General features: G+C 39.6%; 3 protein-coding genes across 3 annotated transcripts; 1 reads left to right on the top strand and 2 right to left on the bottom strand.

Moving 5' to 3' along the window:
• Window positions 1-384: 384 nt before the first annotated feature.
• LOC121401193 lies at window positions 385-1,731 on the top strand. Its single transcript, XM_041585529.1, has 2 exons — window positions 385-689; window positions 972-1,731. Exons 1-2 carry the CDS (start codon window positions 574-576, stop codon window positions 1,483-1,485), a joined length of 630 nt encoding a protein of 209 aa, XP_041441463.1. The 5' UTR covers window positions 385-573; the 3' UTR covers window positions 1,486-1,731.
• Window positions 1,732-3,923: 2,192 nt separating this feature from the next.
• Window positions 3,924-5,935, bottom strand: LOC121401669. The gene is made up of 3 exons (XM_041587392.1): window positions 5,677-5,935; window positions 5,286-5,448; window positions 3,924-4,699 (listed from the first exon to the last, which is right to left on the bottom strand). The coding sequence occupies exons 1-3, from the start codon at window positions 5,864-5,866 to the stop codon at window positions 4,060-4,062; spliced, it is 993 nt and encodes a 330-aa protein (XP_041443326.1). The 5' UTR covers window positions 5,867-5,935; the 3' UTR covers window positions 3,924-4,059.
• A 10,754-nt stretch (window positions 5,936-16,689) lies between these two features.
• LOC108710495 (olfactory receptor 11L1) lies at window positions 16,690-17,616 on the bottom strand. Its single transcript, XM_018251629.1, has one exon. The coding sequence runs from the start codon at window positions 17,614-17,616 to the stop codon at window positions 16,690-16,692; it is 927 nt and encodes a 308-aa protein (XP_018107118.1).
• Between the last annotated feature and the right edge of the window lie 6,701 nt (window positions 17,617-24,317).

Below are 24,317 nucleotides of genomic sequence, written 5' to 3'. Positions count from 1 at the left end.
GGAGCAGAGGATTGAGGGACATGAATGTTAGTAAAAGGGTTTTATATGTTATCCTTTGCTTAACAGGCAGCCACGCTAAGGATTTTAGTTGGGGATGAGCAGGTTCCCTTTTAGGGCTGGTCCACACGAGAAGATTCGCCCGCGACAAGTCGCCGCGGTGAGAAAATCAAGAGTAGCGGCGACAAAGCGCATGAAAAAAACAGGCATAAAAAACGAAGCGATTTGGCTCACGCGCGACTATGTTTCCCATGGTGCATCCCAGTACTTCCTCCGCCCAAACTGTATTATGGGTAAAGGACGGAAGTACCAACAGTACAGTGTTGTTGTTGCTGGCGTGTTTACTTCGGCGTGTTTTCGCAGCGTCTTTTGAAAATGTAAGCAGATTTGGCTGCTGTTTTTTTTTTGGTTTACTTATATTTCTATTTGCTAGAGAAAGATAAACAGGAAAGGGCTGCTGCTGCTAGAAAATATTGGGTTCATCCCTTAACTGATCAGCGGCTAAGGAATGGACAATTTCATGTTTTATATGGTGAACTTCGGAACTATCCTGATAAATTCTTCAAGTATTTCAGAATGTCGATTGCAAGTTTTGATGAACTTCTCAGCATTGTAAAACCAGGACTGTGTCGTGCCCAAAGTTTGATGAGGGGTTCAATCTCACCAGAGGAGCGGCTGTGTGTGACACTAAGGTTGGTATGCTTTTTTTTTTTTGCTGCTTCTTTGTGATATATATGGTTTTAGGTGACTGGTATGGGCAATTTGGTGTGTGTGTATGTATATATATATGCTGGATATACTGTATACATATATAGAGATAGATAGATAGATAGATAGATAGATAGATAGATAGATAGATAGATAGATAGATAGAGAAAGGTATATGTGTCTTTTAGCAATAATACAGGTCCTCCCTATCATAATATATTTTTTTTTATCAGAGAAGTAATGCTTATCTTTTCTTTTTCTTTCAGGTTTTTAGCGACTGGACAGTCATTTGCTTCTATGTACTTTCAATTCCTAATTGGTCGAAGCACTATAAGCATCATTGTAAGAGAAACATGTCAGATTATTTGGATTGAGCTGCAAAGAATTGTCCTGCCGCCCCCAAATGAAAATGCTTGGCGTACCATTGCTGAAGATTTTTACAAACACACCAATTTTCCTAATTGCTTGGGGGCCTTGGATGGAAAGCACATCAGAGTTACAATGCCATTCAAAAGTGGATCAAAGTACTTTAATTACAAAAATACTTTTCAGTTGTCCTTCTGGCTAGTGTTGATGCCAATTATTGCTTCACTATCATTGATGTGGGATCCTATGGAAGCACTGGTGATGCCAGTGCTTTCCGGCATTCGGCATTGGGACGCAGATTATCAGAAGGGTCACTTGGTATACCTCTTCCTAGACCATTGCCTGGGACCACGGCACCTTCCTTGCCTTATGTTTTTGTGGGAGATGAAGCCTTTGGTCTCACAGAAAATATAATGCGGCCTTACCCAGGGTCACAAAGGGCAATAGAGAAACGTGTTTTTAATTACCGTTTATCAAGAGCACGACGTATGGTAGAGTGTGCTTTCGGCATTCTCTCAAACAAATGGCGTGTGTTCCATACAAGTATACAATTGGAACCCCAGTTTGTGGACATTATAATAAAAGCATGTTGTGTCCTACACAATTTTGTTCGCCTTAGGGATGGCTATCACTTTCAAGACACCCTGACTGATGATATCCCAGATATAGATTGGGCCCCTGTTAGAGGTCCAACAGGAGGGATGAGAGTTCGGGATCAGTTTGCAAATTATTTCATGTCTCCTGATGGAGCTATACCATGGCAGCTGAACCGAATTTAGTCTGCATACAGTTGTATACAGTTGCATAGATACGTATAATTAAAATACTCATTGTCTACATTGTATTAATAAAAAACTGTTTATTTCACAATCTATGGTGTACTCAGTTGTCTTTTCTGAAATGTTACTAAAATGACAATTTACTTTGCTACTGTAAGAGCCCAGTGCTATTAGTCTAGCTGTGTTGGGGAGTGGGACTGGTGTGTAGGGATATAGCCAGGGATGGGCGAATTTTTTCGCCTAGTTTCGCCGGAAAAATGACGCCCATAGACGTGTATGGCGGCGTGCGTCAAAAAAAAGACGCGCGTCAAAACAGTTTCGCCGCGCGACAAAACAGTTTCGCCGCGCGACAAAATTTTTTTGGCGCTCATAGACTTTAATGGGCGTCTGCGACATTTCGCCGGCGGCGAATTTTTGGCGAAGCGAAACGGGTCAAATTCGCCCATACCTAGATATAGCGAACTGCCAATTATGTGTTCGCGAATGCCGTTTGCGAACACCGACAGAAAATGCTAACGTTCGCGAACTTCGAACACCCGCAAAAATCGTTCGAATCGAACGATTGCAAGCATTCAATCGAATGATTTGCATTCAATCAAACGCTAAAATCGTTCGATCGTTCAATTAGAACGATTTTAGCGTTCGATTGAATGAAAATCATTTGATTGAAATGACGTGAACGGCTGAAGTTTGCGCAAACTAGTTCGCCGCAGAACAGTTTGCTACATCCCTACTGGTGTGCTGCTCCTCCTAGTAGTTCACCACCACCAGCACCAACCAGAGTCAAAATTGTTACAAAGTACCTTAGTTGCACCTGTTAGCTGTTCTGAGCTCTCTTCCAAAAGCCAATTAAGTTAGTTCCAAAGTATGTTATTTGCACCTGTTAGCTGTTCTGAGCTCTCTGGCAGAATTAAGAATTAAGTTAGAAACTGTTTGGTTGTTCTGGCAGTGCAGATAAAAGAGGGATTTTCCAGTACAAAAGAGGGATGTGATAGAGGGTTGAGTGGTTAAAAGAGGGACTATCCCTCAGAACTGTCTAAAGACAACACACAGACGTCAAAGAATATAGAAAATACGCCACAACAATACGCCCGTATACGACGGTACGCGTCATGCGTCATACGTTACGTCGTGCGTTACGTCGTGCGTTTTAGAGCCTGCGTCATTGTTTTTTGCAAAGTCGCAAGAATGGTGGGTCTGAACTCCCTTACTGATGGACAGACTTGGGAAATTGCTAGCTTTCTGCAGGCGGAAAGCTATGACAACTTGCCTATGTGGATGCCCAACAAAAGGGCACATAAGCAGAGCCTGCTGCGCAGGTTGAGGCATCACCATGGGGTAAATCTGGACCGCCACACATTGCAGCGACTGTGGTCAGATTTAAAGCGGAGGGACCCAGATTATGTTATGCAAGTGCAGCTGCACCATCTCAGTGAGTATTTACTATTTCTAAACTAACCTTAACAATACATATATTAAATATATCCATTAATTGATTACATAATTTTCTATCAGGGGGACATCCACAGGCCAGAGCTGCTGTTGAGCAGGAGGCAGAGCTTTCTGATATGGAGGAGGGGGGACATCCACAGGCCAGAGCTGCTGATGCTGCAGAGCAAGTGCCTCCACTTGAGGAGGAGGCAGATTTCCTGGAGGCTGAGCAGTCCGATGTGGAAGCTGCAGAGGAGTTCATGGAAGCAGAGCTGCCAGTGGAGGTAGCAGAACAGGAGGCTCGTGCATCAGATGAAGGTAGCTGCAAGATGACATCACACCCCCCACATAAAAAAATGTTATGATATACTTAAACATGAGTTTATTATAATAATTCTATATTTTTTTTTTTTTCATAGAAGACGATGAAAACTGGGACCATGCACGGCTGGTGGCAGAAGTGCGGCAGCTTAAAAATCGGGTGCTGGACCTGGAAAACCAGCTTATGTATTTTTTTTTTTTTTTTTTGTAAATAGTTTTTTAAGTAAAAAGCTTTCCACCTTATGGATATCTGTCTGTCATTTTTATAAAAATATGGAGACAAGGAAGAATTGAGCTTAACAAGTTCACCATTTATTTAGAAAACAATGGAAAAAAAGTGCAAAAACATAACTAAAAAAGACAAAGTGCAAAGTGCAATCTGTTTGAATAAACAGTATACATTAATAAACATAATAAACTGCATAACAGTTAATGGTATACCAAACCAGTAATTATATTAAAGGTCGGTAAATGAATTTTGGGAAGGATCCCATGCTTGTGAAGTCGAAGGGTATGGAAAAGGGTAAGGATAAGGGTTTGGGGTACTACTTTGAGGCATACTGAATGATTGTGGGGGTTGATGAAATGGTTGCGGTGGGTGCATAAGAGGCCTGTTTGGTACGTTATTGCCTTGGGGTAAATATTTATATAGCAACTGCAAAAAGTCCATTCTCAGCATTTGCCTATGCCCCTCAGGAACCATCATAATGGTTGGAATTAAACCAGTATAAAAGGCAAATTCTTGAGAATCCTCAAAGGCATAGGCCCTCTTAGCAGAAGATTCTTGGGAAGCCTCTCTGGAAGATGAGACCGAATCACATAACTTGGACAGCATATTTTGTACATCACCATATGAAATGTTTGATTTTTTTCTTTTTGCTGCCCGAGTGATGTCAGATTGAGATGATTGTGAAGGTGGGGTGATAGTGCTGCTTAAAGTGCCAGGTGGAGTGCGAGTACTGCTGGAAGTGCCAGGTGAGGTGACAGTGGTACTGGAAGTGCTAGGTCTTGTAGGAGTGCCAGTTGGTGTAACAGTTCTGTTATTGTTTGCAGGATCCACTGTTTCTTGAACCTCATCATCCAGATTGCTAGAAGTTCTAATGGAAAAAAAAAAAAATTGTTACAACAAGGCATTGTTTCCTTAAATGCATACATTTTGTATACTCTGGCATTCCTCTGCATTGTAGTGTTACATACATATACAGTAATACATATATATACCAGGGTAGGTAAAATTCAAATGGAGTTCACTGAGTCCACCTGAAGTTCATATAATCAAAGGCTACAATGTTATCCCAATAACAATTATTTATCTTCTTTCTATATAGGCCCAGTCCAAAATTAGTATGATGCATACCTCCCAACTTTTTTACAACTCAACCCGCAGTCCCTCATTTGTACTGGAAAGTCCCTCTTTTCTCCGCACTGAACAGCCAAAAAAAATGGTTTCTAACTTAATTTTGCCAGAGAGCTCAGAACAGCTAACAGGTGCAAATAACATACTTTGTAACAATTTTGAGATAAGAAATAGGAAAATAAGTAATTATAACAGTTTTGATAAGGAGACATACTTTCAAACTTTTCATAAGCTACCAAAAATGATGATGTAGCATTGATCAACCCCCCCCCCAAAATTAAGGAGGATTATTGACCCCCCAAAAATAAGGAGGATTATTGACTTACTGTCTCTTAGCAAAAGCAGGTAGTAAAAATGTTAAATGTTCTGCATAGATGTACTTCTTCCGTTTGGAAGGCGATGCACCACTCCGTGTGTCTGTCTTCTGGGCAGCCACTTCCCTACGAAAGCAATCACGAACATGCTTCCAGCGCATTTGCATTTCTTTGACTGGGACAAAGAAAAAATAAATATTAGTACTAAACAAAAAGAAAAAGCCATACTAACGATTACCACATACCTATATAGAAAAAAAAAACACATCCACAGGCTGTATGCATACCCCCTACATAAGCTTATAACAGTATAAGGTTCGATCGGTATAACAATTTTAAAAAAAAGAAAGTGGCAGACATACCCTAAACTTTATATCAACTAAAAATTGTGGCCATCACTTACCTCGCAAATTTTTTTCAACATCCGAAAGAGCTTCCCAGCCTTCAAACAGTTCAACCGCCACCTCATCCCACAATTGTCTCCTAGCAATTTTGTTGTGATATAACGGTTGCTCTGTCATATAGAGAGCAGGTCGGTTTTCCACCAATTGAATCAGCTTGTCTGTATCAACATACAGCTTTGTCAAAGACATTTTTCCAAAATGTGTTGGCGCAGGAGAAAAGTCGCACCGCGATGTCCCTCGACCAAACAAAGTTTGAAATTCGCGGGTCTGTGTTAACGCCGTGATTTATACGTTCACGCCTACGTCTTGTCGCCGTGACATCTACGGTCGTGACATCTACGGTCGTGTCCTCGCATACGCAATTACGTATGCGTCATGTCGTAATGTATCGCCGCTGTTAGTAGCCTCGTCTATTTGCTACACGCGTTTTCGTATGCTTTCCTATGCATTTGCTTTTTTCGTTGTTGCCGCGTCTTGTCGCTTCGAAAAGGGTCTCCATGCGTTTTCAGGCTACTGGCGCTTTTTAGTAGCCTGGTGTGGCAGGTATCTTGCGTTTCTCTGTCTTGCCTATTGCAAGACAAGACAAGCGTTTTGTCGCCGCTACTCTTGATTTTCTAACCGCGGCGACTTGTCGCGGGCGAATCTCCCCGTGTGGAATAGCCCTTAGGAGAGAGCAGAAGGATCCTGGTAGCAGAGCTTAAGACTGATTGGAGGGGAGAAAGATGGGAGTCAGGAAGACCAGTTAGGAGGAGATTGCAATAGTCCAAACGGGATAAGATAAGGGCATGGATTAGTGTTTTGGCTGTTGTTTGTGAAAGAAATGGGCGTATCTTGGCTATATTGCGGAGGAAGAAATGTCAGGATTTGGCTGTATTATTAACATGAGAGGTACTGAGGATGAGAAAGAGAGGGACTGTTCAAAGATGTAGAGTAACTACAGTGTATATTAGAGATATAACTTTGCTTATGTTGATTTATTTTCCCTGACTGAGAACTACATCAGTGATAATTAGATTCCCATAAATTATGGAGACCACAGATAAGAGGGGCCGTCAGGTGGAGAAGGCTGTTTGTCTCCAGATGTTAGACCCTATCTTTATGATTGCATGGGCAATACAGATTTATGCCTCTATTGACAATTATAAAGATCATAAGAAAGGCTGACAATGTGTTGAGGTCAGAGCAAGAAGCCCTAGAATATAATCAAAATCACAGATACAGATTTCACAATTGCAATTTCTTTGTGTAACTAAAGGGAACATATGGCAAAGCCAATATGCAGGGCAATACCAAACCCAATAAGCCATGACATGATAATTAATTTGACACAAACACACAGGGGCTTACAGATTGTAACATATTTGTCAAACTACATAACTGTTAGAAGTTGGAGGAGATTTTAAACTAGGTGTGGGGGGGGGAGGGTTCAGTAAAAGATTCAGTGGAAAACAGGTTAGATGAGATAGTGTGTAAGAGGGTGAACCAGATGAAAAGTGTGTGAAAATGTTGTTATCTTGTGAGTGACAAAAATGTGTTTGTGTTTAAAAATGTTGGATGTAATTTAGTTTAGTTGTAATTTCTTCCCCAGACACTAGAGGCCACTATAGAGCACAGAAGGGCTAAACAAGGAGGTGCCCCGCCCAAGGTAAGGTCTTGATGGGAGGGCATAGCCGAAGAAACATCAGCTGTTCGGTGAGTGGAAACGTCATTGAGAGATAGGAAAAGATTGAATAAGAATGGTATGGGCCACTATTGGAGAGTGGAGGGATACGGGTGGAGTATATACCGGACCACTAGTCAGTTAGGTGTGATCCCAGATCCTCAGGCAGGTGTGCCTTCTCCGAATTGATTCCCTGAAGTAAATTGTAACTGAATGTGTTTAAAGAAGCCTGTACTGGAGTGTGTAAAGTGTGCCTGTTGTAAGAACCTTCTGTGTCCTGCGAGAAATAAAAAATCTCCTGTTTAATTTTTACATCAAGTTTCGTGAGATGAGGAACAGTGGGGTTAACTTCTCCTTTAATATCTGGAAGCCCCTCCCACAAGTGGGCAACGAAAGAGAAAATGGGGAAGGAGATTTGGCTGGGGATACTGTTAAGGAGAGGGAGGACCACATGTCATATGTTCAATATGGGACCAGTATTAAATGTATTTACAAATGCAACGAGTCTGACTGGTAAAATGGGAGAGCTGGAGCTGCTGGTGTTGGAAGGAAAATATGTGTGGCCGAAACATGGCTGAATGAGTCACATGACTGGGCAGTTTATACCAGTGGCTTTTTTTACTTTTTTAAAAGGACAGAGGCAATAGAAAAGGAGGAGGGGTACAGTATGTCTGTATGTTAGGCAGGATTTAAAAGCTCATATAAAGGAGGAGATAATGTTAGAAAATGAGGGGGCAGAAGTCTTGTGGGTGTAAAGATTCCAGCAAATTAATTGTAGGCGTATGCTATAGACCCCCTAATGTAAGTGACGAGGAGGAGGCGAAGCTCCTGATGCAAATAGAAAAGGCTGCTAGTTTAGGTAAAGTAATGATAATGGGGGATTTTAATTAGCCAGATATTGACTGGAGCAACAGTACTGCCAGATCAGTTAATGGGAACAAGTTTATAAACTTATTGCACGACAATTTTTTAGCACAGGTTGTTGAGGAGCCTACCAGAAAAAATGCTATTCTTGATTTAGTGATCTCAAATGACCCAGAACTTATAGCAAATGTGCAAGTCATTGAACCCCTGGGTAATAGTGACCATAATGTTATATCATTTTGGGGCACATTTACTAAGCTCGAGTGAAGGATTCGAATACAAAATACTTCAAATTTTGAAGTATTTTTTTGGGTACTTCGACCATCAAATAGGCTACTTCGACCTTCGACTATGAGTTCGAATTCGAATCCAATGATTCAAACTAAAAATAGTTCAACTATTTGACCATTCGATAGTCGAAGTACTGTCTCTTTAAAAAAAACTTTGACTACCTACTTCGCCACTTTAAACCTACCGAGCACCAATGTTAGCCTATGGGGACCTTCCCCATAAGCTTTCTAAGCTTTTTTTGATCGAAGGAAAATCCTTCGATCGATGGATTAAAATCCTCCAAATCGTTCGATTAGAAGGATTTAATCGTTCTTTCAAACGATTTTTCCTTCGATCGTTCAACCGAAGTATTTGCGGTAAATCCTTCAACTTCGATATTTGAAGTCGAAGGATTTTACTTTGATGGTCGAATAACGAGGGTTAATTAACCCTCGATATTCGACCCTTAGTAAATGTGCAAAAAACAAATAAATACTGGGGCAACAAAAACCATGAATTTTGGAAAAGCTAATTTTAGTGCCTTGAAGGCTGCCCTACAGAGCATTGATTGGGGCATTAGGTTTTCAGCTAAAAACACAGAACAGAAATGGTTGTCATTTAAAATGATATTAAATCATTACTGTTCTCAATTTATTCCCTTAAGGAGTAAATGTAGAAGTTCTAAAAATCACTTAATTAGAAGGAAAGAAGAGAAAGGCATTTAAAATCTAAAAATCTGTTGGGACAGAAGCTGCATTAAATGAATATAAACACTGTAATAAATGTTGTAAATCAGCAATCCGGAAGGCAAAGAAAGGAAATGAAGAGTTAATTGCGGTGGAGGTGAAAACTAACCCTAAAGAGTTTTTAAATACTGTATATTAATAGTAAAAAGATGCAGGTTGAGAGTGTTGCTCCATTAAATAATGGTACCAGTATGGTTGTAGACAAACGAAATCACTGGCACACGTGGCAATTCAGGTGCCGGGTTACCCCGTGCTCTTTATTGCACGTCCGCACAATAAAGAGCACGGGGTAACCCGGCACCTGAATTGCCACGTGTGCCAGTGATTTCGTTTGTCTAGTACATATTCTTGGGGGTTGCCGTGCCCTCTACACTGTGCACCGGGCTCAAACTACCAAACTGTGAGGAGAGTGTGCGCTGCTTCATCCAAGTTCCTACCAGTATGGTTGTAACAGATACAGAAAAGGCAAATGTGCTAAATCAGTTCTTTTCTTCGGTGTATACAATAGAGTCAAGATATGATTCAAATGCTTTAACCCTTTCCCTGCCAGCCGTTTTGTCCTAGATGCGAACATCTACTGCCAAGCAGTTTTTAGATATTTTGCACTCTTTCACTTTAAGGCGCTTTCCTGGGGCGGTCTTTTAGTTTACCCAGCAAAACAATATATTGTTTTTTTCAGGACAACCTGAACTTTCAAAATATGCAGGAATTTTGGTGTAATTCTACTTCTGTAAAAAAATATAGGCTTCTAAGTGTCCAATAAAATGAAAAAAATCATGTTTCACAAAGAACAATCACATATATCAGAAACATCATTTACTTTATGTATGAGAACACAGCCTATTTGGAAAGGTCTATGTCTCCTGAATGCGGCAATACCAAATATATATCGTTTTATGGAGATTTCTCACTTGTATAGATCAAAATCTACAAGCAGTACACAACCAAATTTCCAAAGCTCCGCTCCCCAAACAGCATACTTCTGCTTTCAAGGCCAAACATTCCACTAACAGTAAGTTTACCCTAGAAAACTACCCATTATTAGAAAGAACAGATTCTAGTGAATCAAAAATGGGTAAATATATCGTTGTACTCCAAACTACCAAGTTGCAATTGTTTCCTAAAGTTATAATGTTTTATAGAAATTGGTGAATTTTTTGAAAAATTACCTCAAAGCTTCCAATCTACAGAATCATATCTCCCACAAATCATTAGGTATCAATGTAAAACACCCCAAATATGAAAGCCTGGGGTCCGCTGAACAATTTGATGCCCAATATATATAGGTGTACCCAAACATGTGGCATATAGGGGCCCTAAAATGTAGACACCTCATTTGAGCTATCAGTTCTGTAATTCCAGATACTGCAAAATCAACACATTTGCATCGTTTTGGGGGGGGGGGTAAAAATAGAAAAAAGTAAGTTCACCCCAGAAAACCATATATTTTCGGAAAGAACACATTCCCACGAATCTAAATTGGGTATGCATGTCTTTGTACTACAAAGTAACAAGCTGCAAATCATTCCTAAATCTGGTGATTTCGGTGACATTTCCAAAAATCACCTCAAAATTTCTACCCTGCAGCATCGTATTACCCACATACTTTTAGGTATCAAGAGAAATCACCCCAAATATGAAAGCCTAGGGTCCACTGAACAGTTTGATGCCCAATATGTATAGGTGTACCTAAGCATGTGGCATATAGGGGCCCCAAAAGGAAGACCCCTATATGGTCTGTCATTTCAGGTACAGCAAAATCAAGACATTTACATCGTTTTGGGGGGGTCAAAAGTAGAAAAAAGTAAGTTCACCCCAGAAATCCATATATTTTCGGAAAGTACACATTCCCACAAATCTAAATTGGGTATGCATGTCTTTGTACTCCACAATAACAAGCAGCAAACCATTCCTGAATATGGTGATTTTGGCGACATTTCCAAAAATCACCTCAAAATTTCTACCCTGCAGCATCGTATTACCCACATACTTTTAGGTATCAAGAGAAATCGCCCCAAATATGAAAGCCTAGGTTCCTCTGAACAGTTTGATGCCCAATATGTATAGGTGTACCCAAGCACGTGGCATATAGGGGCCCGAAAGGAAGACCCCCATATGGTCTGTCATTTCAGATACTGCAAAATCAACACATTTACATCGTTTTGGGGGGGTCAAAAGTAGAAAAAAGTAAGTTCACCCCAGAAAACCATATATTTTCGGAAAGTACACATTCCCACAAATCTAAATTGGGTATGCATGTCCTTGTACTCCAAAGTACCAAGCCGCAAACCATTCCTAAATTTGGTGATTTTGGCGACATTTCCAAAAATCACCTCAAAATATCTACCCTGCAGCATCGTATTACCCACATACGTTTAGGTATCAAGATAAATCACCCCAAATATGAAAGCCTAGGGTCCTCTGAACAGTTTGATGCCCAATATGTATAGGTGTACCTAAGCATGTGGCATATAGGGGCCCCAAAAGAAGACCCCCATATAGTCTGTCATTTCAGATACTGCAAAATCAACACATTTACATTGTTTTGAGGGGGGCAAATGTAGAAAAAAGTAAGTTCACCCCAGAAAACCATATATTTTTGGAAAGTACACATTCCCACAAATCCAAATTGGGTATACAGGTCCTTGTACTCCAACGTACCAAGTCGCAAGTCTTTCCTAAATTTGGCGATAAAAGCAACGGTTTTTACATTTTTGAAAATCGCCTAAAAATATTGCAATTGCCCGCATTTATCTCACCCAATTTCTTGCATACAATTGTAAAATAACATAAATATTGATGCCAAGGGACTACTGAACAGTTTGATTCCCAATATGCATAGATATACCAAGGCAGCTGGCATGTGCAGACCCCAAATAAAAATAGTGCATATGAGTTTTCCTTGCTGCCGATTCGCCTTCTGTGAACATAGACCCTTGACTTCATATTATGTGCCTCAAGACCCTCCTTACAGCAAAGACCCCCAAAACCATATGTTTTTGGAAAGTACACATTCTGACGAATCCAACAAAGATAAATACGTCTTTCTACACCAAACTACCAAACTGCAAAGCTTTTCTAAACTTAGAGGTTTTTACAACATTTCTGAAAATTGCCTAAAAATGCTGCAGTTTGCTGCATTTTTCGCACACAATGTTTTACATACAAAGAAAAATCACCCTAAATATGGACGTCAGAGGTCTGATGAATAGCTTGATGCCCAATATGCATAGATTTACCAAACTATGTGTTGTGTACAGACCCCAAATGAAAAACATGCATATGAATTTTCACACTAGCCAACTAAGCTGCTGAAAACAGTACCCCAACTTTGCGTTATGTGTTGTAAGACCCCCAAACTGTAAAAAGCCCCCAGAACAGCATACATTTTTGGAAAGTACATATTCTGACGGATCAAACAAAGTAAAATCTATCATTCTATACCAAAGCACCAAACAGCAAAACTATACTAAAGATATATAAGGAAAAATAATGCAGGGATAAAATTGCAATAAAACCACAAAAATTGTGTAAATCAATGAAATAACAAAATTACTGATCCAACAGCATAATTAGTGGCCACAATCGATTACCCAATAGTCATGCTGCCAAAATAAATGGTTTTTAGGGGTAAAAAAACACAAATTAGTAAAATGAAAAAGTAAAAAAAAAAAATCCCTCTTTGTGAGTTTTTTGTGTATACATGTGTATACACTTCTAAAAGTGGTGTGACAGTGTGTATATAAGTGTGAAATAAGTGCAAATAAGTGTACATAACTTTCCAAAAAAAAAAAAAAAAAAAATCTTTACTAAAATGATTGTGTAACTGTGTACAGATCTATACAATGTAGTGTAGTGTGTATGTAGTGTGTAATTTATCAAATAAAGTCCACTTACCTTTGCTGGAGCAGGGGAGAGAGTCTAATCCTCTTTCAGCAGCGTGTGTGATGAGTCACTGCAGCCAGGAAGTGCGTGGGCGTCGCCAGAGAAGCAGAGAGCAGAAGGAAGATGGAGGAGCTGGTAAGTTGCTTCTTTCTGCGATTTTAGGTCGATCCTGCAACAATCCTGTTGCAGGACCGACATGACAGCCCCCCAGCCTTATTGCCCAGGGGGATGTCAGCACTGCTAAGTCTCTGCAGAGGCGGCTAAAGCCGCAGATGCAGAGTACAGCATGTTAAACTGCAAGAACGTACAATGTACGTGCTTGGCAGTTAAAGCCCTTGCCTGCCAGAACGTACAGCGTACGTGCTTGGCAGGCAAAAGGTTAATAAAAATTAATGTAAACAAGGCTCCAGGGCCTGATGGCATACACCCCCGGGTTCTAAGAGAGCTTAGTTCAGTTTTAGACCAGCCCCTATTTCTGATTTTCTCAGATTCGCTTTCATCTGGTATGGTGCCTATGGATTGGAAAAAAGCTGATGTTCCAATATTTAAATGGGGATAACAATCTCAGCCTGGCAATTATAGGCCAGTAAGCTTGACATCTGTGGTGGGCAAATTATTTGATGGCTTGTTAAGGGATCACATTCAAAATGCTGTCCTAGTGAATGGCATTATGAGCAACAATCAGCATGGCTTTATGAAGGATAGGTCATGTCAGACAAATTTGATTGCTTTTTATGATGAGGTAAGTAAGATTCTGGACAGTGGAGGGGCAGTAGATCTATTTGGATTTTGCCAAAGCGTTTGATACTGTGCCCCACAAACGATTGCTTTCTAAACTAAGGTCTGTTGGGCTTAATGAAGTCGTTTGCACATGGATAGGAAACTGGCTACAGGATCGGGTACAGAGGGTGGTTGTTAATGGTACATTCTCTACTTGGAGTAAGGTTCTTAGTGGGGTCCCTCAGGGCTCAGTATTGGGTCCACTTTTATTTAACTTGTTCATTAATGACTTAGGGGAGGGTGTTGTAAGTAATGTATCAGTGTTTGCAGATGATACAAAACTATCCAGCCCAATTAATACCATCCAGGATGTGGCACTTGCAACACGATTAGTGATTGGGCGAATTTATTTGCCAGGCGCGAATTCACAGTGAATGTGTGTGATTCGCTGCCAGCGAATAAATTCGCCAAATGCCCGCGAAATTTGCTGACGAAAATTGGCCGGCGTCAAAAAAGTTTTGCGTATTTTTCTCCGTTTCGCGAATTTCGCGGGGAATTCGCGAATTTTTCTGCGAAGCAAAACGGCACAAATTCACCCATCACTAAACACGATCTTGACAAACTGGCAATCTGGCCAGCTAAGTGGCAAATGAGATTCAATGTTGATGAATGTAAAGTCCTGCACCTGGGATGTAACAATATCCACTTATACCCTTAATGGGACTGCACTAGGCAAATCCATAATGGAGACGGAGCTTGGAGTCCTTGTAGATAATAAACTTGTCTGTAGCAAGCAATGCCAGTCAGCAGCATCAAGGGCAAATAAGGTCTTGACTTGTATTAAATGGGGCAGAGAGTCACGGGAGGAGGGGGTCCCACTGTATAGAGCACTGGTAAGGCCCCATCTAGAATATGCCCTACAGTTTTGGTCTCCATCACTCAAACAGGACATTATTGTATTAGAGAGGGGACAGAGAAGGGCAACTAAGCTGGTAAAGGGAAAATCTTAGCTATGAGGAAAGACTGGCCAAATTGGGGATGTTCACGCTGGAGAAGAGGCGCTTAAGGGGAGATATGATGACTATGTATAAATATATAAGGGGATCATATAATAATCTCTCTAATGATTTATTTACCAGTAGGTCTTTAAAGCTGACACAAGGTCACCCATTCTGATTAGAAGAAAAGAGGTTCCGCCTAAATATTGGGAAGGGGTTTGTTACAGTGAGAGCTGTGAAGATGTGGAATTCTCTCCCTGAATCAGTGGTACAGGCTGATACATTAGATAGGTACAAGAAGGGGTTGGATACTTTATTCACCAGTAGCTCCTCCCAGCAGACAGGAGGGAGCCAATGAGATTAGAGGAGGGAAAGGGGTGTTACAGGGTGAGCTGGGAAGTGAATCAGTGGTACAGGCTGATGCATTAGATAGGTATAAGGAAGGGTCGGATGCTTTATTCACCAGTAGCTCCTCCCAGCAGACAGGAGGGAGCCAATGAGATTAGAGGAGGGAAAGGGGTGTTACAGGGAGAGCTGGGAAGTGAATCATTGGTACAGGCTGATACATTAGATAGGTATAAGGAAGGGTCGGATGCTTTATTCACCAGTAGCTCCTCCCAGCAGACAGGAGGGAGCCAATGAGAATAGAGGAGGGAAAGGGGTGTTACAGGGAGAGCTGGGAAGTGAATCAGGGGTACAGGCTGATACATTAGATAGGTATAAGAAGGGGTTGGATGGTGTTTAGCAAGTGAGGGAATACAGGGTTATAGGAGATAGCTCATAGCACAAGTTGATCCAGGGACTGGTCCCATTGCCAATTTGGAGTCAGGAAGGCATTTTCCCCCCCAAATTAATTAATTAATCAACACTATGGCAGGACATTCTTGTCCTGGAAATATTAGTTTTATATACCAATGAGCAAGAGCCACAGTTCTAGAGCAAGCAGCCACTAAAAATGATCCCTAGGAAGTACTGCACCACTAGTCATATATATAGATTTTAATTTATACTGTTATAGCCCACATTCTTGCATTCTCTGCTTGTTTTATTTGACTCAGTATAGAGCCATTTTGTGTTAGACTAGTGTCACATAGCAGAGCTTCTTGAAGTGCCAGCATCTGAAGCCATTGCATTGGGCTAGGAGCAGGCACATGGAGCAGATTTCAAGGTAGACATGCTGGAGCATGCATTTTGGTGCAGAAATCTTCTCCATGTGCCTGCACTCAGCCCAATGCAATGCAGGTACATCAAGAGTGTAGGGGTTGATTCTTGGCCAGTAATCCACTATGCATGACACTAATGTTTGAATAATATTTCCCCTCCATGCAGGGACTGGGATTCAGAATAGGAGCTGGCATTTCAAGACCACAGGCCTACAGCCCCCCAATAAATAGTAAATGTCTATGGCATCTTACAGCAGCCCTTCTGGCATTTGCTAGAATTCACAGATTGCCAGTCCGGGCCTGTTTTCCTCCTTTCATCATTGACTTCGTTGGGTGCACAATATAAGAAGAAACTCTGAACAAATAAGCCAATTAGTAGAGTTTTGACAAAATGAGGAACTGGGTGTCCTGAAAGTGCTGCAGGGGCAACAAGGTCCCACATTTATCTATGGCATTAAATAATTATATCAAACACACCAAAATACACACAACAAAATATTGATGCAAAGGCAATTAAATAAAGGATGATGATGATAATGATGATGATAATGACACATGGTGTGATACTGGGGAAAGGCTACAAACACTTGAAAGTTTTATTAGATGTTGGACATAAAAAATGTCAGACAGAAGCAAATTCAGATATTGGCTTAAAATTAGCATTTTAAGTTCAGTAAAAGGTAATTCTTCATTGGCATTACTCTTATTAGCTCTTATGGATACATTTGGTAAGTGCAGTCCTAATATCTTGATTTCTGAAGCTATACACGATAGGATTGAGCAACGGTGTCACAATAACATACAAAAGAGAGACAACTTTGACATTTGGTGAGTTCTCCTTTGATGGAACCAAATAAACACTAATCAAGGTCCCATAATATGTACAGACAGTGGACAGGTGAGAGCTGCATGTGGAAAAAGTTTTTTTTCTGCCTGTAGTGGAAGTGATTCTCATGATTGTAAATGCAATAAATATGTAGGTGGCAATAATGAAAATAAAAGGCATGATGATGACAGGAACAGAGAACAGCAAAGCTTGTATTTCAACAATGAAAGTATCTGAGCAAGAAAGATTAAGTATGGGAGCCAAGTCACAGAAGAAATGATTCATGGTATTGGGTCCACAAAACTTCACTGTACTCACTAAGTTAACCAGAATTATTAATGTTATAATAAAACCCAAGACCCATGACCAAATAATTAAGTGCAGGCAGAGCTTAAAGTTCATTATGGAATTGTATCTCAGTGGGTGGCAGATGGCCAAGTATCGGTCATAGGACATCACAGTAAGAAGAAAACATTCAGTGTTGGTTAAGGCAGAGAAAATGTAAAACTGGCTCAGACATGCAGTAAAAGGCAACATGCTTCCATCAGCTGCTATGACAACGAGCATGTTAGGAACAATGTTTGTGGTGGATATTATTTCAGAAGAAGACAGGAGACCAAGGAAAGTGTACATTGGAGTATGTAATTGACGATGAGTTGATATCAATGAAATGATCACAATGTTTCCTGTTATGGATATAATATAAATAATAAGGATGGCAATGAAGAGCAAACTTCTCAGGTTGTGAAGGTTCTGAAACCCTAGAAGAAGGATGTTTGTAATTTCAGTTTGATTATTTATTGTCATTTTCATCTCTCAAAACAAAAATCCCAAAGTGCCCCAGATTCTGTCGGGAAAAATAAAAAGTGGAAAAATCCAAAGTAACATAACTTTCTAATGCGAACTCTCCCCAGAAAGCTGGATAGGAAGTAAAATAAAATCAAGCCATACCTGTTTAAATATAAAACATATGAAATGTAAGGCATGCTTAAATAATACTGTGTTGCATTAGATATCGATTAACAAATTTACATTTTTCAGGACTTCTAATCTGGGAATCATTCCCAAAAGAGACTGAAATACAGATTAGTTAAATTTCCACTGCTGACATAGATAGACCTGCTTTGAAGGGTTGCTGTTTAGATCTTATCTGATTAGATTTGTGATTTTTGTTGCAGTCATGTCTATTACCCACAAATTAACAGGACTACGTTTTACTGATTGGTAAAGTTTAAAAAAGATCAATTTAAAAAAATCTTGAATTTGAAAATGAATAATTGTGCCTCTATGCCTGCATACAAATAATTGTTTTTAATTTTGTTTTAATTTGTGAGCCATGTGATCATTGGATAGGACAGCCAATATTCCAATACAGGGTGGGCTATCTTTGCATCCCATTCTCCTTTGTCCAGCCTAGGAAGTGAAGGTATTTTGTTTTTATTTTAAGGCAATATGTTTTGGATTACAATTTCTTGGAACATTCCTACAGTAAAGATTCCAAATAGGCCCTGGCATTTCATGTACGCAGAGGCCCACCAGCTCAACACATAGTGACTGTCTATGGCATTTATCCGTAATCCATAATCCACAGATAAGCAGTCCAGGCCTTTTTCCCTCATTCCATCATTGCCTAAATTGGATGCACAATATAAGAAGAAACTATGTAATGGGTAAAGACAAAATGATGAACTGGGCATCCAGATGGTGCTGCATGGACAACAAGGTCCTACATTTTATATATGACATAAAAATAATTATATCATACACACTTTTGAACAAGACCCTCTGATTACTTTGCTTTGTTCTAGGATTCTTGTTCATCTTTTTCAAGTTCCCTATATAAAAATATATAACACATAAAATACAGTTGCAAACTTCATTAAATAAAGGATGACATGATGATAATGTGTGATTTTAAAGTCAAAAGGGTGGTTATTGGGAAAAGACTACAGCCACTTATTTTATATAATTTCTATATCATTTTTATTTTTTTAGTTAAATGTCTTTTACCGGAGTTTCATGATAACTCCCCTGTAATATCCAACAGCTTTGACAAGAACAACCATGAAAGTGTATTATTAAAGTTGCAGCACAGTTTATTGTTATTTCACTTGACTGTGATAAAGCGGACAGAGCCATAAAGATGGCTGTAGTTTACTACAATTTTAAACCACATTTTGGGCATCCTTTATATTCCCTTTCTAAATGATATAGATATATAGAAGATGTAATTCCCAAACAGGGCAGAGAAACTAACATTGGAACATGGTGCTTACACTGAATTGATGTCAATCTAGTGAGCTTAATGATTTCCAATACCATTTCAGGAAAGTATTTGGATAGTTAATGTAATGCCTACATTATAAACTGCAACCAGAGAAACTAGAGTTCTGGATAGCAGACAAGAGAGGCAGTACCCTACGGACAAGAACACTATTAATGGTAAGTAATACAATCTCCACAGTAAAGGCCTTCACTAACTTTAAGGCTAAGGGCAAACTTGGTGGTACCTCCTCTTGTATGTTTCACATAGTGGATGATCCAATAAAACCATAAATATACAGTATGTAAAAAAGAAAAGAATGGTCAGTCAGGTTTTCTCTTGCCAATCCTTTTCCCAGTCTCTCAGCTGTACATGAAATCCCACAAACAAAAAAAGCTTTTTCATTTGTATTTTAGTGGAGGATCCGCCACATGTGCCCTTAGCTTGAGCTTGACATGCAGCTAAGCAAATGTCATATTGAGCAAAAAAAGTCATAGAAAGCTGCAGGAGATTCCCACTTGTTCCCTGATCAGAAAGCTTCTCTAGGAAATGGCCTTGAATATACCTGAACATCACGTGACCTGAATGATGTTGCTAATGTTGCCTTTTCACCTCTACTGTGTAGGTGTGGCCCTTAAAGGGATACTGTCAATTTTTCAAAACGCATCTGCACTGAAATCAGTTTCTTAAAAGAGCAAACAGATTTTTTTATATTTAATTTAGAAATATGACATGGGACTAGACATTTTCACAGCTGCCCCCAGTGACTTGTGCTCTGATAAACTTCAGTCACTCTTTACTGTTGTACTGCAAGTTGGAATGATATCACCCCCCAGCAGCCTAACAACAGAACAATGGGAAGGTAACCAGATAGCAGCTCCCTAACACAAGATAACAGCTGCCTGGTAGATCTAAGAACAACACTCAATAGTAAAATCCAGGTCCCACTGAGACACATTCAGTTACATTGAGTAGGAGAAACAACAGGCTGCCAGAAAGCAGTTCCATCCTAAAGTGCTGGCTCTTTCTGAAAGCACATGACCAGACAAAATGACCTGAAAAAGAATTTTTGTAGGGGTAATAATACCAAGAAGCACAGAAAATCTGCTGCTCAAGTGTCCTTTAATCACCACACGACATGTTTCGAGCTTCAAGGCTCTTTTTCAAGAAAAAAAAACCTGAGATGCACCGATGCACCTACACACCAATATTACAACTAAATACACTTGCTGCTTCAGGAATGACATTTTATATTGTACAGTGAATTATTTGCAGTGTATCAGTGTCATTTAGAAATAAAAAATACATCATACAAATCATGACAGAATCCCTTTAACCAAAGGACTGCAGTGCAGTGTAACATTCTCTGTATATCACACTACTTTTACTTACATTGAGAGATGTATTGAGCTGCAGACATATTATGTGGTACATCAGGCCAACCACCAAGGCTTCATGTGGGATTGTTGCATTTTTGTAATTATAGTCAGTTGCTATTGTGCGATAACTCACCTTAAGCAATTTCTCCACATTCTGAGCTGTGGGCTATATCCACATGTATCCACATTCTGAGCAATAGCTATAAGATCAGAAGCGCAGAGCAAGGACTATATATATATATATATATATATATATATATATATATATATATATATATATATATATATAATGCAGATCATTAATGTATAATATCCAGCAGGAATACTGTGAATTTAATTAATTCTGTAGAGAATCACCAACCCACCAAAGGCAGAAAGTGAAGAAAAACATCTCATGAAAATTTTGTTCAAATGCATTAAGGTCAATAGGAGTCCGAATAATTTTGATGGGTTACGATTTTTTCCACAGTTTCAATAACATTCGCAGGCAGCAAAATAGGGAAATTCACCTGCCGAATTGATTTGCCCATCGCTACTGATTTATTGTGCAAATGTAATTGAATACTTGTGTTAGTAAGAGGTTGTTCACCTTTAAATGAACTGTTAGTATGATGTAGAGAGAGACAATTTGCAATTGGTTTTCATTTTTTATTATTTGTGGTTTTTGAGTTATTTAGCTTTTTATTCAGCAGCTCTCCAGTTTGTAATTTCAGCCATCTGATTGCTAGGATCCATATTAATATAGTAATAGAGTCCATATTACCCCAACAAACATGCGTTAATTTGAATAAGAGACTGGAATTTGAATAGGAGAGGCCTGAATAGAAAGATGAGGAATAAAAAGTAGCAATAACAATACTTCTGTAGCCTTACAGAACATTTGTTTTTAGGTGGGGTCAGTGACCCCCATTTGAAAGCTGGAAAGAGTCAGAAGATGAAGACAAATAATTAAAAAAAACATCATGGCCCAGGGTTGAGCAGCAAAACATCTGCAGGGCAAATGGTTGACTGGTAAAACATCTTCAACATCAAGGTCATAATTCCCATCATGGAATCAATAAATGACAAATTGGGATGCAACTACCACCAAAAATCCATGTACACATTTGCAGTGTCCAATCTCCAACACATTTCTTGTCCTTTTAACTCTGGAAAGAGTTGCTTTGGAAAACAGTTGTTGATTATCCTGTACATTTTCTAGCTGAAACTGGGATAGTTTTCATCAGTCATCATTGAGAGCCATGTATGGCATCTAGTGTTAGTTATTATATTAATTATTATATAATAAAGCTGCCACCCTAGGCACATAGCACAGTAGGTGCCTATATAAATCTGGCCCTTGTTGATATATACCTATTATTTTATTTTACCAGCAAAAGATGCCAAGGAACTGTGATCTATAGTTAATCTCTTCCACCGGATGGGAAGAGCGAAAGTGACCCAACACCCATCAAGCCAAGGAAATAACAATCCTTTTAACTGCACTAGGTTATTCACCAAAATTCCCAAAAAGTCGACACAAGTGATTACAGAAAATACTACGGAATCATTATTGAACCTCATCCCTTTTATTGTTTTTTTGTAACGCATTATGATTAGTGATAGGCGAATTTGTCCCGTTTCACTTCGCCACGATTTTCCCGTGAAATTCGCGAAACTGTCTGAAAATTTATGAAACAGAGAATTTGACGCCTGCAACAATTCATCAAAATTGGCACTGGCATCTGAACAGTCGCTGGCAACGAAAAAACTGACTCCGGCGTTAATTTTTTCAGCGCAGGTGAATTTTTGCAAGCAAATTTTTGTGGAAAATTTGCGCCTGCCAAATAAATTTGCCCATCACTAATTATGATGAATCAACGTACTTGGCGCAATGAAACTCTATAAGACCACAACATATTTCACATATGTGTCATTGAAGGATTCGCACAATTGAAGGAATAAAAAATATTTATTCCACTTCAAGTCAACTCAACAGAATCCTGAGTGATGTCCAGGACATAATGCCTTACTAAGGAATCGTGTTCTGACCAAACTTTATGGTGCTTTAGGTGTTTTTTGTTTTCTCATTTGAGATTTGTTTTTCTTATCTTTGTTGCATATAAACCCAATAGATGCATGTAACATGTTTGTAAATGCACACAAAATGCTGTGTATAAAAGCCCTTGGGCAACATCTGAAAACACACTTCAGGAGTAACTTCGCTCTTCATGACAATCGATCAGATGTTCCTCACATTCCCTATTGTTAAAAATACCACCTTTCCGATTAATATCTAGACTGTCTGAAGATATTTTTAATCATTTTTTATAATGCATTGTATGCCATACATGGTCATATAGAAAATCTTTTATAGATTCTTCATCATGCTTTTGATCATCAGGAACATGAAGGATATTTTGTGATCTTTACAAGTGTGACTTAAATGTTTAAGATGTAAAATCTTACTCTCTTTACTTAGAGTGCCTCACAGATAGACACGATCCCTTACTCTGTCTCAGCCAATGATTAGGGAAAAGATGTGTGAAATTAGCTCAGGCTGACAAACTTTTTGTTATGGTGGGGGAACTAGAAATGCTTTTTATAGACTATGTACCCTTTTTTAATACAGGTCACAATAAGGCATATGTTTGTAATAAATACATGGCATCCATAGAGTGTTTCTGTGACTCCCGGTGTGCATTACAAGTTCCATCTTAAAGGAGAAGGAAACGAAAAAAACGAAACCACCTTCAATATGTTTTCCACCAGGCCCACTCCTGAAACACTGTAAAAATGCTGAGATCGCTGCTGCCTCTGTGCACCAGCGTTCAGAAGTTTCACCCCTTTTGAAAGTTTGGCGCCGCAATTTTCGAATTGGTGCATCATTTCCGCCCTGCGCTCAACGCATTCAACTGCAAACAAGGAGCCACACCTGCAAGGAGTAACAAGCTGTAACTGTTACTTTATGAATTACTACAGACCTCAGTCAGACAGACCCGATCGCTGGCTGGCTTGTTTAACACTCCCCCTCCTCAGCTCCTGCACTCGCTCGCTGACAAACTGTTAATTAAAACCAGAGCGAGCGCAAGAGCTTCAAAGCTTCCCCATGTATCCTAGCAACGGGGAAGCTGCTGGATCGAGAAAGAATGAGGCTGGGGCACAGAGGTCAGCAATAACGAACGGCTGCTGCATCATGTGACCAATTCGTCATTGCTGCGCAGGGAAGCCAAAAGACTCTTGTGCGCATGCTCAGGGCACTGCTGGTAACGACTGCGCATGCGTGTGCCCTATTTGGGCAGATTTCTGGACATCAGACAGGGTAGGCTGTTACATACATGTTTAATCTTTTTTTAAAAACTATTGCAGCAAAAAGATTAAGGGAAAAACTAATGAGGGAATGCTTGGGGTTAAACATATATACTCATCTTGGGCAACAAGCTTAGGTTGATTTTTGACTTTCCTTCTCCTTTAACTACTGTTCTTGAATTTGTATTTTGCAGGACATAAGACATCATGGCACAGGGTTGAGCAGCAAAACATCTGCAGGGCAAATGGTTGACTGGTAAAACATCTTCAACATCAAGGTTATAATTCCCATCATGGAATCAATAAATATATTAGAAAATAGGGACATTCACCTACTGAATTTATTTGCCCATCGCTACTGATTTATTGTGCAAATGTAATTGAATACTTATGTTAGTAAGGGGTTGTTCACCTTTAAATTAACTGTTAGTATGATGTAGAGAGAGATATTCTGAGACAATTTGCAATTGGTTTTTTATTATTTGTGTTTTTTTTTACTTATTTAGCTTTTCATTCAGCAGCTCTCCAGTTTGTAATTTCAGCCATCTGGTTGCTAGGGCCCAGCAACCATGTGTTAA

Source organism: Xenopus laevis, chromosome 3L (assembly GCF_017654675.1).
Source record: "Xenopus laevis strain J_2021 chromosome 3L, Xenopus_laevis_v10.1, whole genome shotgun sequence".
NCBI lineage: Eukaryota > Metazoa > Chordata > Amphibia > Anura > Pipidae > Xenopus > Xenopus laevis.
This window is presented reverse-complemented; position numbering and strand designations above follow the sequence as displayed.